Raw genomic sequence first — 15,125 nt, forward strand, 5'->3', positions numbered from 1 at the left:
TAAACAATTCTGCTATATTACAACAAAAAGACAGTAGCTTGCAGCCTCAGTATCCACCAAAATAATATTTTAACTTATGAAATTTTATCTACAAAAGAGAAATACAGTAGACTCCCTCTTATCCAGACTCCTCGGGACCAAGGCCAGTCCGGATAACAGTTTTTCCGGTTAAACCAACGTCTCCAAAAATTTGTTAAATCGGACCGTTTAAGTGCATACTGTATACAGTATTTGACTTAAATTTATGAGAGCATTGTATTTAGACACGTGATAACTAGTTTCAAATCTTTTCCACAAGAATAGTCCTTTCAGTACCGCTCACTTCCTGCCGATCTAGTCCAGTTAAACCGTTGTGCTGATAAAAATTGTCCGGATAAAGAGATGTCACTTCTGAGTGTAGTCCGGTTAAAAGGTTTCCGGATAAGAGGGAGTCTACTGTATTGGTTTACAGTTACACTACGTTTCCCTGGAATAAAACCCTGCATTTGCAAGTCATCTAAATTTCATGAAATTTTGTCTATGAAAGAGAGGTATTGGAACCCCATTCCACTGTGTCCTCTGAAATTGATCCCTGATTTTTCCGGCTAAGGTTAAAATCCTATCCACCAAATAAGAAATACTTGTTAAACACAAAAGCCAAAGTAGAATTATTAAGCTTCATCACAACAAAATCACAATGCTCACCAAATCTGTGACGGTGCAATATTAAGGCCCGTTTTGCCAGAAGCGTCTCGTGCGTCTGACGCTCAACGTCTATCGCTCCGCGTCAATCGCTGCCCACTGCTTTGCATTGTTTTAGGTTAGTCTATTTTGCCAGAAGCGTCTATCGCTACAACCGCCAGCGTCTGACGCGGACCACTGCTCCTGGAGCAGACGGAGACGCAGTCGCTAGCGATTATTACTAGAATAAGCACGTGTTTAGTTGTTGACTTAACTTTTGTTTCCTTAAATAAGTTGTGTTTTCAAGTTTAGTGACATGTCACAAACAAAGTGGGGATTCAATAGTGAAGAAGATGAAAAACCGATTGAAGCCATTTCAGCACACGACTGTTAAGTCAATTGTTATGTGATTTTCAATTAACAATTTAAAATATCCCTCTTCAGGCCTCTTTTAAAACATAGTACGCACTTCTTCCCAAGGTTTGCACAACATTTCTAATATCTCATCATCGTGTAATTCCTCAGCTAACCAATACTTTACTATTTGCTTTTTACAGGTCATTTTCAGAAACACTCCTTTTGCCACCAAAGTAAACCACTTATTGATCAAATAATCGCAAGGAACAGACGCTTCTGGCAAAATAGGCCCGAGCGATAGACGCTGAGAGCGATCATCGCTGAGCGTCGGACGCACCAGACGCTTCTGGCAAAACGGGCCTTTACACAAACACATTGCCTCCCCTCAAATCCAGCAAGTGACCATATAAAATCACATTGAATGTTGACGAATAAAGCATGATTTTTATACTCGTGAGCCATTTTACAATAAATTTATCAAAGACAAATATTTAACTAAGCTTATTGCCTTAACACGTAAGTCAATCTTACAGGGATGGTTATAAAAATAGGACTTGACACAACCAAAAAAGCCACATAGAACGATCATCAGGTAATGAATCTTTTAACAATGCATTGTTGTAGATGGAACCTCCAATTTCTTTGTAGACACTCATAAGAACTGTAATAAAATTCATAAGAAATTATTGAGTTACAAAATTGTATAAATTATAGACTTATCATGAAATTACTGATTTCATGTCTAATTTAAAGTAAGCTTTTATCGAATATAGTATAATGTATAACTAAGTAAAAAATTCCTAGAAAACAATACTATAGTTCGGCCGCTTAGAAAGCGACCTCCTCCAGCATTGGTTTAGCATTAGCGTTCAGGTCGTTTTCTAAGCGGCCGAACTATAATCAAACTTTGTTAATAAACGTAACATACCAAGCGTAAGATAAATTAAAAAAACTCAGTGAAATCAGAAAAAAACTTTTTTTGCTAACATCTCTGTTGTTATAGTTTAGTTACTCTTATTAGTTAGTATTAACTATATAGATGTAAAATATAGAGAAAAATGAATAATTGTCCCCCCAACTTTTTTCTACATTTTTTCAAATATCAATCCCAGACCACTTCCAAACATTGTTGGGTAGTAAGTACTTAATTTTGACCAGGTGGTCATTTCCGGCCGCCATCTTGGATCCGCCATATTGGATGCAAAATATTTTTTTTCAAATGTTAAGGTGAGGTCGTGACCCATTATTTCGAACTACATTTCTACCCTGATTACAATGCCGCAAACCGTTTTTAAAAATCTTGATTCATTCCAAAGTTATGAGGGTTTTTTAAAACTTTATTTTTAGCCCATTTTAACATTGTGCATTTACAAACTAAGACCATAATCTCAAAATAGTGCTAGATAAAGACAAGTATACACTACCAGTCATTGTCGACCTATTTTCACTTGGTTATGACAGATGTATTTTTTTTGCCGCCATCTTGGATCCGCAATTTTGAAATGTGATAAATTATTTTAAATATGAAGGGTGTGTTGTGACCCATTATTTTGAACTACTTTATTAAGCTAAATTCAATGCCGCAATCCATTTTTTGTTATCAAGTTTTATTTGTTATGATATATTGCAATTGTTTTGTTAAAAATGTCAATATTTCAAAATCAAAATATAAAAATGAAAAAACGGATCATGGAATTGAATTCAGCTTAAAAATGTAATCTGAAATGATGGGTCACAACACTCCCTTCATATTTAAAATAATTTATCACATTTCAAAATGGCGGATCCAAGATGGTGGCCGAATAAAGTACATCTGTCATAACCAAGTGAAAATAGGTTAACAATGACTGGTAGTGTATACTTATCTTTATTTAGCACTAATTTGAGATAATGGTCTTAGTTTGTAAATGCACAATGTTAAAATGGGCTAAAAATAAAGTTTTAAAAAACCCTCATAACTTTGGAATGAATCAAGATTTTTAAGAACGGTTTGCGGCATTGTAATCAGGGTAGAAATGTAGTTCGAAATAATGGGTCACAACCCCATCTTTACATTTGAAAAAAATATTTTGCATCCAATATGGCGGATCCAAGATGGCGGCCGGAAATGACCACCTGGTCAAAATTAAGTACTTCCTACCCAACAATGTTTGGAAGTGGTCTGGGATTGATATTTGAAAAAATGTAGAAAAAAGTTGGGGGGGGGACAATTAAAACTCACCCTGTATATTGTTGTATCAGAAAATAATATATAGGGTGTCCCACGAAGGGGTTTAAACGTTTGATTTTATATTACGTGCCCATTCATGCACCGAACTTTTTAAACTTTACACAGTTTACAAAGTAGGTTCTAAAAATATTCTGGAAAAATTTCAACTCCCTAACCTTAGTAGAAACAAAATGGCGGCATATTGAAAAATTTACCAATTTGCTTCCTAAAAAACTACTTTCATGATTAATTATCTGATTTGTTTACTACGTTGCGGTTCTAACGCTCATTGTTGAAGAACAGCTGTTTGATTGTAAAATGAGTTTTAAATGAACAGGTCTTGCCCCATTTGACGGTATCAGAGATGAATCAAGCAATCTTTCAACAAGATGGTGCACCACCTCATTTCGAAAATCCTGTCAAGCAATTACTAAATGGCAACCTCCATGGCCGTTGGATTGGTCGTGGAAATGATTTTTTAGATTGGCCACCCCGATTACCTGATTTAACTGTTTGCGACATCTTTTTATGCGATTTCTTGAAGGAACAAGTTTATACCCATAGCTTTAATAATGATGAGGAACTAAAACGATCAATAGAAGAGGAACATCTCCGGATACCGCGGAGTTTCTTTGTGAGAGCTTAAGAATAATTTGTTAGGTACGCGCTGTTATCAGTGTGTTGATGTGGATGGGTTACAGTTTTAATAATTTTGGACATTAGGGTTTTCCATTAAGGCTATGTTCTAGTTTTTTTTTTTTATTTAAGTCATATTGCCCTGGAAAGTAACAATAAAAATATTTGATAATACCAAAAACACCTTCTTTAATCTTTTTAAAGCATCGTTTTTCAATATGCCGCCATTTTGTTTCTACTAAGGTTAGGGAGTTGAAATTTTTCCAGAATATGTTTATATCCTACTACTTAAACTGTGTAAAGTTTAAAAAAGTTCAATGCATGAATGGGCACGTAATATAAAATCAAACGTTTAAACCCCTTCGTGGGACACCCCGTATTTAAGTGATCACAAAACCCCCACATCCCAAGTTCCTCCCATGATCATATGGGCTTTAAATAAATGATCCTGACTAATGAAACCGCTGATCTTAGTCAGTAACAAAGCTACACAGGTCATCACACACCATTCTACACTCATCCTTCACTCACATTTGGGTTAAAATACGCACCTAGGTGGCGTCCCCATCTCAATGATTGATTGATTGATTGATTGCAAATCGGCCAACTTAAAGTATAAAAAAAATTTCCTTAATAACTAGAGGAGAATATTTAGTATTAAATTACTAGTTTATACGTAATGAAACAATTTTTTTGAGACTTCTAGAATACAATATTTTCAAATGACAAATTTATTATATTTTAAATTAGCCTATTAATTTGATTTGATCTTTTAAGTGGAGTATTCACTGAGGTGTGGTTAATGAGATTTACTCAGAGGGTTGGTAAGTTGGGTTCGTATGTCGTAATAGACATACGAAAATAAGAAAATAATCTTTCTTCATCGTTGCGTAAGGAATCAAATAACATCCTGAATGCCCCAAACTCGTGCCGATTATTAATTATCGGGTGAACCCAAAATCGCCTATTATTTTCCTTCTTCTTTTTCATCACCTCCATAATAACAACCCCAGCTACATGGCTAAAACCATCTTTTGCCGTCGTGTTACATCACAAATCAACTGAACAGAAAATAATAAATACTCAGTCAGGAGTGTCATACGGCGCCGTACTAGTGTAAAGACACATTGAATGGATGAGGTTCTCCACAGTGGCTGCGTGTTTTCCTCTGAGTGTTAACACTAGGTCGTCTGCAAAGGCTTGGAGGTCCATGTCTCTCCGATCTGCCTCTCTCAAAAGGTCATTCACCTCTAAAGCCCGCAACAAGGGCGAGATGACTCCTCCTTAGGGGCAACCTTGGCGTGCTGCGATTGCTGCTTAATAGCCGCCTATATCTGCTGTCATCTCCCTGCTGTTCAGTAGAGCCTTAATCCAAGATGCTATGTCGGGGGGGGGGGGGGGGGGGGTGATGCCCTAGCTTATGACTGCTGCATCTATCTTTGGAGTTATAGCTCACACTATCAAAAGGCACCCAGTATTTCCATGAGGGCGCACTGATTTCGAGCACGAAAACCCAAAACGCAGTGAAATCGAGCATTGCACTGAAGCGGCAATAATGGGTTCCATAATCCTATGGTGATTTCGAGCATTTGGCCTTCCTAGAACTTTAAGGATGATTTAATAGGGGAAGATGAGAAACACATTCAAATCAAACTACCACATTTATTTCCTGACCTTGTGGCCTACACACTTGACAAAAGTTAACAAATTAATGTGCGAGTCCCTCAGTTGTTTTAGTTTCAATTCGATAAACTTTTGCCGTACTAGGGCGACCTCCCTTTGCTTTGCTTCTTCTCTGCGCAACGCACTGTTCAGTCGTATGTACGTTTCGGTTTTGGCACTTTATAAATATTTCATGAAAACAAAAATGTTTGGATGAGACGACGCACAACCCATGTTGAAACGTTAGTGGAAACTCTCGCACGAGTTGGTCGTCCTACAAAGCTCAGCAAAAGCAGCTGCCCAGATCTGTGGTGGGTAAAATGCATCATCCTTGTCGATATATGTCTCCACCAAGTAATCTGCGAAGATGGCGAGTTTCTCGCATGCTGGCTGGATGGAAATGAAGTCGCAGAAAGCCTCGTCTTAAGCATTCTTGTAATAAAGTCATACGCTGCATACCGCTGCCGTTCCGAGTGTGTCCCTTACAAAGTACGTGCTGTACCTTTGAAACCCTTCTTTGTGTGAATCATTACTAAAAATGCAATATGTGTGTAAATATTATCAATTATCAATTATCAATCATTGAGATGCGGACGCCACCTAGGTGCGTATTTTAACCCAAATATGAGTGAAGGATGAGTGTAGAATGGTGTGTGATGACCTGTGTAGCTTTGTTACCGACTAAGATCAGCGGTTTCATTAGTCAGTATCATTTATTTAAAGCCCAATGATCAGGAACAGCTGGGTCCAGTTTCAAAACATCAAAAAGCTACGGACTTTTCTCAGGATCGAACCGGCGACCTTATGATTATTTATTATTATATTTATTTTTATTTATTATGTAGGCTATTCCACATTTTTTTTTATTTAGAAGGGGTTTTTTAATCCGCGGCGCAGCTAAGCTGTATGTACTAAGCAAATTTCATCCACATTGGATTTCATTTTTCCTCGTTAAATAAACAAATATTTATTCCATTCACACTTAAATATCTCCTTAAACATGTCAGATTTATTCTCTATTTAGATACCATTACGTTTAACGTGTACTTAGTACTTTTCTGACACGGGAAACGTAATTTTGAGGGGTTTTTAGTAAAATAATAAAAGCTTAGGATGAAATAAACCAATTTTTCAAATGTGATCGAATATTTCCAAAAACAAGCAAACTACAACAGTTAACCTATTATGCAAAAGAATAACTTGAGAGTTTTAGATTTACGATGTTTTGAATTTTTGTCGTATAAATTAAATTATTTGAATCAATTTTCAATTTGAATAATTTGAAATTTTAACCATAAAAAAATACTTTTGAAAATTGTGTAAAGAGTAATAGGGAAACGGAACCCAAATTTACCCTTTAAAACCACCATAGTTCTCCGTCCCCATCGTCAGATCATGCTTGTTCACGAACTCGTTCGAATAAATTTTGATTTAGACATTTATACTCACAAGTAGGCACTATACCCATGCCTTGCAACGGGGTCAGTATGCAAAAGATATAATGTTGGTTCTTTGAAAATACCTTAAAATGGTTTCACGCGCACAATTTAATTAAAAACTAAAATTGAACCATACTTAAATTTATAATACAGTAGTACGTTTTTGTTAACTCAGACTGTGAACACCTATTTAGGCTACCTAGGATCCAAAACCAATGATAGATGTTCTATTTCATCAATGAACAGTTAGATGCATTGTCCTTCCAGACCTGGAGGTCCCATGCTCGAAATCACCACAGGATTAGCGATCCTATTACTGCCGCTTCAGTGAGTGCTCGAAATCAGTGCACCGTTCCATGAAGATCCCTGCTAGGAATTCCTATTGTTTTAGGGTGTCTTCAATCTTTGCCACTAGGATACTTAGGGCCGTTGAAGTTGATTTGCCCTTCACAAACGCATGATGACATCCACTGAGGATACTTCTTCTAAGTAATCGTCTCTAGTGTGACGGTTAGTTACTTTTTCCATTGTCTTTAACATGAAAGACGAAAGGTATATAGACCTGTGGGACTTTGGCTGGGCTGGGTCTCTCCCTCTTTTTTCAAGAGAAATACCTCCCTTGCTTCCCTCCAACAATTGGGATATATCCTAGGGCTAAGCTGCCCCTAAACAAGGCTGTAGTCCTCGTCGTTGAGGAGGCCTTCCTCCTCTGATAGTGTCATGGCATCCCCTCCCTGAGACGGGGGCACCTCTTGTGAGGGAACGTTATGCTCTCGAGGGATAACATCTTGGGGCCTTGTAGCCACCTCAGATGAATGATCCCACGAGTAACAAGGGAATGAAGAGTCGCCCCGGGCAGAGCCCTGCTTGCCCAAGGAAGGCTGCTTGAAACTGGAGGTCGCCTAGTATCCAGCAGTCCACATACTAGCTTGGGTGGCCAAGCTACCCTTGACCATGCAGTCCTCGGCGTATGCTGTTCCACCTTGACTTAGGGTTGATTAGATAGGGAAATGAAAGTAAAACTGAGAAAAGGATAGTTGCAGGTACATTTTTGAGTCAGGGGATAGAGAGAAATTAGTATTAAAATAGTGGACAAAAAATTGGTTCAGTAAAGAAGCCTGCCAGTTTAGCACCGTGATCCTTTGGGGGAAAGATGATGGAAGAAGCGGATCAGAGAGTGCAGAGTTGGGACGCACAATTTTTGCCCTTGAGTGAGAGAGTAGGACGGCAGTGCTTCGGGGACATACTTGCTCAGCACATGAGAAAGTGCTTGAAAACACAGTCACTTCCCAACCAAGCTCATACTTAGCTCTAGTTGTTAGGCGGGTTGGTTGGGAAGCAGTGTCTAAGTGTTTAAGTATTCTACTGAGACAAAGTATTAGTATATTATGTAGCCTTTTACAATGTATTTAAAAACATCTGAACTATAATTTTTCTGGTAAAGCAATCTGAACACTTCATCTGAAAAAAATCCTGAATATTGAGTTTTTTTCACTATCACTCATAGCATATGCTGAACTAGACTTTGGCATTAAGAATAGTAAAATTGACTGCATATGTTCACACCTAGCCTATTTAGAAAACCTATATTTTCGAGTTTTCCCTAAAATGACTCCTTAGAAATAAATGGGCCAATTAAAAACAAAATAGACCCATTCAGACAATAGAAAATTTTATTGGTCATTCTCAAGTACAGTCATTCAAAGTAGACTTACTTGAAATGAAATAAATACATATATACATTCAACAATACAACAACATTGAGAACAGATACCACCAAAGAACTGGCACATACTTTCTCCCGTCATTAAAATGAAAATTTACTTATGTTTAGTCTACAGAAAATATTACTTACTTCGAGCTTCAGGTCACGAGACTTTATTTGGTCTTTTCATATCATAACAGAAATTGTAACATATTGGTATAGCTTCTTCTTAAAGTACATTCAATATTTTGAAAATCACAAAGAAATAAAAATATATATCTGAGAAGATTAGGTACGATGTTTTAGCTTACTTTAATTTATTGACCTCTGTTCATCCAACAAAGTATTGAGAACTTTGGAAACATTTTGACGATCAATGTCCTTAACAGAAAACAATAAAAAAAAACATCCAGAGAAACAGTATATATATATTTTTAAACTGTATAGTCATTAAATGTAATATTATGGTTTGTAAAATTAAATTAAATAACTTACTAATGCAATTTGTTATTTCTTTAGGTTTCTGAAACTACTTATAGGGGAAGTGTGATTAAAAACATTGATAATTGATTACAGTATTTTTACTAGTTTCCACTAAATACCCTGTATCGGTCCAGATATTACACATTATAAAAGAAAACACTTAATTGTAAATATATTAATAATTAACTACATTAGCACTGCCTACAGAATTATGAAATCATTTAATGTGCACACAAACCATGCAAGGCATCTATTCCTGATGTCTCTAATTAGAATGTAGAAAACTATGAAAAAACTAGAAATAAATATATTTTTTTAAATTGCAATACAATACTGCAAGTACAAAATATCGGTAATGTTCTTTATATGAAAACTGGTAAAAACATTTATTCTAAAATTACTAAGAATAAAAACACTGATAGAAAAATCAAATTCTCAATAACGCAAATCAGAATAGACACCTTGTTTATAACAACAATTAGATGAAGACTTTAAGCAGTACCCCACAACATGGCACTTCCAAGATCTCTTATTATTTTCAGTCTTAAACAGGCAAAGTAAAGTATTTCACGGTGAACAACTAAGCAATCATTTATAAAACTGTTGGTTTGTCAGTCTTCCTTGCTTTATGAAGTTTTCATTTTATTGCTTTAAAATTAAATAAAGAAACAGGATGGACTCAGAAGATCACCTTGTATAACAACACTTTTTAACAATATGATTTTCTTTCAAAGTATATTTATTTCAATGACTTGGAATGCTGTTATGGCAAACAATTAATTGTTTATTTAGGGGAGGAAGTAGGCGATAGGCCCAAACACTGATATGATTCTATCGATAAAAGAATCAGATGAAACATTAAATCCATATAGATGCCATCAACAGTTTCAATTGAAGAACACATAGCTACTAACATATAGGATACAACCTTGCAAAAACTGGTACAAACTTTCATAGAGATACAACAATTATAAACACAAGAATTTATGTTGGCATTAACTAGACCTATGGTCACATCCGGACTATGCATTACTATGAAAAATACAAACAACACACGCTTACTGAGATTTACAGGTAGAAATACAATTTTTATGTATTCCAAGTATTTATTTTGTGAAACTAGTTAACATGTGCTGTTGAACTAGAAGCAGATATATAGTTCATCAAAAGTTACCAATTATATTTTTATTTTAAGTATATTCAATAACTAGCAAAATGGATTTTTTTGATGGCTGGAGTAAATTTATAAATTTTTAACTTGTAAAATACACATTCGATGTTTATGAAGGTTAACAATTTACTTTACAAGATATCAACACAATATCCATTTTACCAGTATTTTAACATTTCTCAAAGTATAGAAATAATAATAAAAACAATGTTTACTTTATAAATTTACAAAAATATTTGATTTTATCTCTTGAAATAGAATATCACATCTACAAAAACCACTCATTTGGTACAGATTGGTAGAGACTTGAGCACTCTTTATTCACTATAAAGCAGAAATCAAGAAGTACATACTTTACTATATTAAACCACAGAGAAGTAAGGTAAGGAAAAATTCAATGGTAAACTTAAGTGGTGTCTAGGGCAATGTCAATGTCCTCATGTTCTACAACGCTGACGTTGGAGGAAGACCCTGTGCCCTGTGTAAAAGGAATATCCGCACAGTGCTAGCAGGGCTCTTCCTTGCTTGTCACAAGTATATTTTTGGCACAACACACAAGAGCTGAAAGAGCACGGTTGTCCTATAAGCAAGTTTCCTCTTTACCTCACTTCTCTGTAAAAACACATTGCAGGTAAAATATCTCACTGTCTTGCAAACTCTGAGAGTAACTTTCCTACAGCCTACTTTAAAATTAGCACAAAATGTTAGGGTTAGAAAAATTGTATCTCAAATTGTAACTCATATTATTCCTAAAATTGTGAGTGGTGTGAATTTCAGTAATTCCAGCTTAAACAAATTGTATTATTTTAAATCAATTACTGAAAATATTTTATTTTCTATTAGATAAAAAGAACATGTATTTTCTATATTGTGCCGAAAAATTGACCATTGAATTTATATTTCACCCCAATACTGTTGAATAAAAATCAAAATAAATGGAGAACAGAAGTAAAGTGCCAAATAGCAATATTTACCTTCAATGTGTTTAGTTTAAGGACTATATTAAATATTCTTGAGCAGATGAAGATAACCAACAGTGAGGTAAGGGGTGTTTCCTACTCTAGTGAGGGCGTTATAACACAACATTTAGCATAAGTAAGTGTGTAACAGTCACCAGTGCTTGATGAGTGTGCCGATTCCCAAAACTACATTTAACAGTCATGGTACTTCTTTGAGCATTTCACAATTAAACATTTGCGATAGGCCTAACACAATAATATTGGTACATTAATTTGGCTTCACTGTCTGCTTATGTGCTCGCCAGTTTAGGCTTACTAGTCTATAACATGTTATGGGTGAAATTGCACACAGAAAATACAATAGCTGTGGAACAGATACATTAAAGAACCATCGACTAAGGAAAACATGTTCACAACAAAAGCTAAAATTCATTTGAAAAATATTAAAAATCACGTTCTGGTATTCCGGAGAACCTATGACAATGACCAATGCTAAGACGATCACAGACATTAATGACATTATGTAGCAACATTTACAGAAAAAGATCGAAGAATATAGAATTTAATTGGAGTTACAATACAATTTAAAAAAATAAAACCCTTCAGTTTACATGGCAATATAGGCTAAGATAATATAAATCGTTTGCCTTTTTAGATTTTCAAAGCTAATAACAAACGCAAAACATAGCCTAAATATACTAATTGCCTTTTCTATAATTTTTGATGTAATAAAGTTTTACATTTAGGACCAGATTTTTAAAGTTTGAGTTTAAGACATAGGGCTACGTATTAGCAATGATAAAAAAAAATGGAATTGTACATATATTGAAAGAATATAATATCTATCTAGTAGCCTATCTATGTTTACTTTTGCAATTTTTTATGACCGTTTTCCTACTAGCAAACATCTTTGCTATAAAATATTTAAAATTTCAAACAATCATTTAACTATAAGACTGAAGGAGTTTTTACTCATATACAAAAAATTAAGGTTTAATAGGAAGCAAAATTAAATTACACTTTATCGAAATCCAGTGATTCTTAAATAGGCCTTGTGCTGTTTAAAAGCTCAATTTGTAAATATACTGTAAGAGACTAAACAGCACTTTACTTTATTTATAAAATCTTGCAATAACATTAACATTATCTAATTTAGTATTTAAATACCATGCGTAAATGTATTTTCAAACATTTATACATATCAACCCAAGTTAAACTGTTAAAACCCAATAATAATTGACATGCAAGTGCTTGAAACATACATTTCCTACTTTATTCCAAAACTAATTAATGAAGATAATAATTTTCAAAAGGAAAGCTATAAGGCACCGCCCCTGATATTAGTGCCATTGTTATGGGTGGAAAACCTAATTTACAAACTACTGTTAAAACAGTAAAAGGAGACAAATACATGTGAAAATATGGTTTTTAGGCACTTTAAAGGTTTAAAGAAGCCCATGAAAATTTAAGTAACATTGACTTGGTGTACTGTGTTTTTAAAAAAACAATGTTAACTTTGAAGAGTTTTACATTATCAAGTTAAAGAGATACATCCTGTGAAGACTAGTGCCCCAGTGTCAAAAAAGTGAACTAAAATCTAATCATCCTTTAAAAAATAGCAGTGTTAATTAAAGAGAATAATTATTATTGTTGAAACCAAACTAAACTACAAAAACAATTAAATGCTGCACATGCTTTTAAAACAGTTTCACTTTTGAAGCTATCACAAATGTGTTAAAGCGGTTATACACATTGTTTTTATCTAATGAAAATGAATCTTACACTTATTAAGAAAAGTTGAAGAAAGACAAAATAAATTCTACTGAAGAATGGAAAAAGCTAATGTGCATCGTGTTATGAATTATGATGTCATATTGATAATCCATTTATGTAGTCCTATAAATGGGTTGTAGCTGATAGGTAAAGCAGACTGTTAATTTTGTTTCTAAGATAAAGATCAGAAAATAAAATAACAAGAAAAATATTATATAAAGTTATTACAGTATAAGTTTTTAAAAGTGTCTAAATATATTAATAGTTTTCACCTTTACCTGAGGGATTTTAATTTATCTTAGTGACAAACATTTTTAAGGTTTGACTTTTTTACCCTGAGAAATTAACACATATACACAAACTCAACATATGCATTATTGTGGTCCCAACCTTTTTACCATGCCACAAAAGAATACACTTTTGAAGGACAAATCCACAGTTTATAAAGCAATACTTATTTAAGACGCCCTGAACGCTGTTCCTATGTTTCAGTTTGTTTAATAAAAAGGCACTAGGCGCCTTTCTACTGATTCACAACAAGCAAGTTGATCCTGGAAAAAGTGTTAAGGCTCCTCCTACAAAGCGCGAGGCTTATCAAACTTAATATACACACGTTTTTATTTTTATCATTGACCATAATTTCTACAGATAAAGCTCTTAATTTTTAACCAACGTTTAATCTGTTGAGGATAGATGTTCACTATCGTAACGTAATCTCTTTCTTTACTGGTTTTACATAACTTTGGACAGCAGTTGTTAAAATCAACTTAACTTTACTTCGTTTTTTGATTTGCTCAACAATAATTATAAGTGTATTTGACGTATTGTATGATGTTCAAGCATACAAACACTCATGCAAGTGACAGAGAATAGTACAGCAAACGTGTTAAAGTGAAAAACTCATTATACAAGATAAGCCATGAAAAACAAACTATGCTCCAGTGAGTATTTAAGGTTAATTTCAATTTGTGCTCAAAACACATCAGCACACAAGACTCAAGTCACTCAGGTGGTAGTGGACCTCAAACGTTAAATCTAACAAACCCTGTAGTAAATGGGCCTTGTTCCTCAAATAACTACACTATCTGTAAACAAACTTCACAAAATTATATTTTCAAGGGAATAATTGGGCCTATTTAATTTATACTTACTAACTATAAAATTACTCTTACAAAGTATCTTCATACAAAAATATAAACTAGGTAGGCTATATAATAAAATACCTACATCTCCATATCAACAACAATTTACATATATAATAAAATTTTAGAAATATTTAAACCGTAATAGTAAACCGTTTATTTACAACTTTCTAGCATTTAACATTCAAGCAAAACAGTAAATTATCAACATAAACGTAATAAGAAATAAATAACGAGTTTCAGTGATAAAGTTGTTGCTTTCATTTTTTAACCAAGCTTTTAAAATATTCTAATTATTGAATATTTTCATTCCGCTTTTTATACGTTCCAGAATTTAACTGAAACCATTACATTTTTATACTTGTCTATCAAGTCAATTCGTTATAAGATTCAAATAAATTAAGACATTTAACACATAGAATAACAAATTTATAAAAAAATACATTAAACACTAAGTAACACCATAAATAAGCCTTTGCAGCCACTACAAAGGGGGGGGGGGTACAATCTATTGAGCAACAGTAGTGGCAGCAGCCGCGGCGGAGGGGGAGGGGGTGTTGGAGGGGAGAGTGACGGGTTTAGTGGGGGGATCACCCGGACGCCAACCCGTGGAGCGAGGCCCGAACTGGTACACCAGACGAATCTTCTCCACCGGCAACAAGTAACCTTTCTTGTAGTTTTGCCTGCAAAGAAACGAGAATATCATAAAGTGGTAGAGGCTTTTCAACATTTACAAAAAGAAATAATCAATACTTTTTTATACTGTACTATGTGACGTGTACTACTCAGGCTATCCAGAAAGTAAAGAACGTTTCGTTATGACGCCGCTAGGCGCGCGCCGATCTCGTACATTTTGGTGCGTGCGTACTCGGCAACGATTAAAAGAAAATACACATTTTCAAGGTTAGCATAAATACTTTTCTTGAATT

The 15,125-nt window shown here is 34.5% G+C and overlaps 1 protein-coding gene across 1 annotated transcript in view; it reads right to left on the reverse strand.

Moving 5' to 3' along the window:
- Nucleotides 1-8,618: 8,618 nt before the first annotated feature.
- LOC128982083 (protein C-ets-2-like) overlaps nt 8,619-15,125 on the reverse strand; it is a 43,168-nt gene continuing 36,661 nt past the window's right edge. The window contains exon 8 of the mRNA XM_054401125.1: nt 8,619-14,879. Within this exon, the coding sequence (XP_054257100.1) occupies nt 14,705-14,879 (175 nt within the window). The 3' untranslated portion in view covers nt 8,619-14,704. The remainder of the gene's footprint in view (nt 14,880-15,125) is intronic.

Source organism: Macrosteles quadrilineatus, unplaced genomic scaffold, assembly GCF_028750875.1.
Source record: "Macrosteles quadrilineatus isolate MER2022 unplaced genomic scaffold, UCM_ALF_1.0 Scaffold_105__1_contigs__length_354404, whole genome shotgun sequence".
NCBI classification, from domain to species: domain Eukaryota; kingdom Metazoa; phylum Arthropoda; class Insecta; order Hemiptera; family Cicadellidae; genus Macrosteles; species Macrosteles quadrilineatus.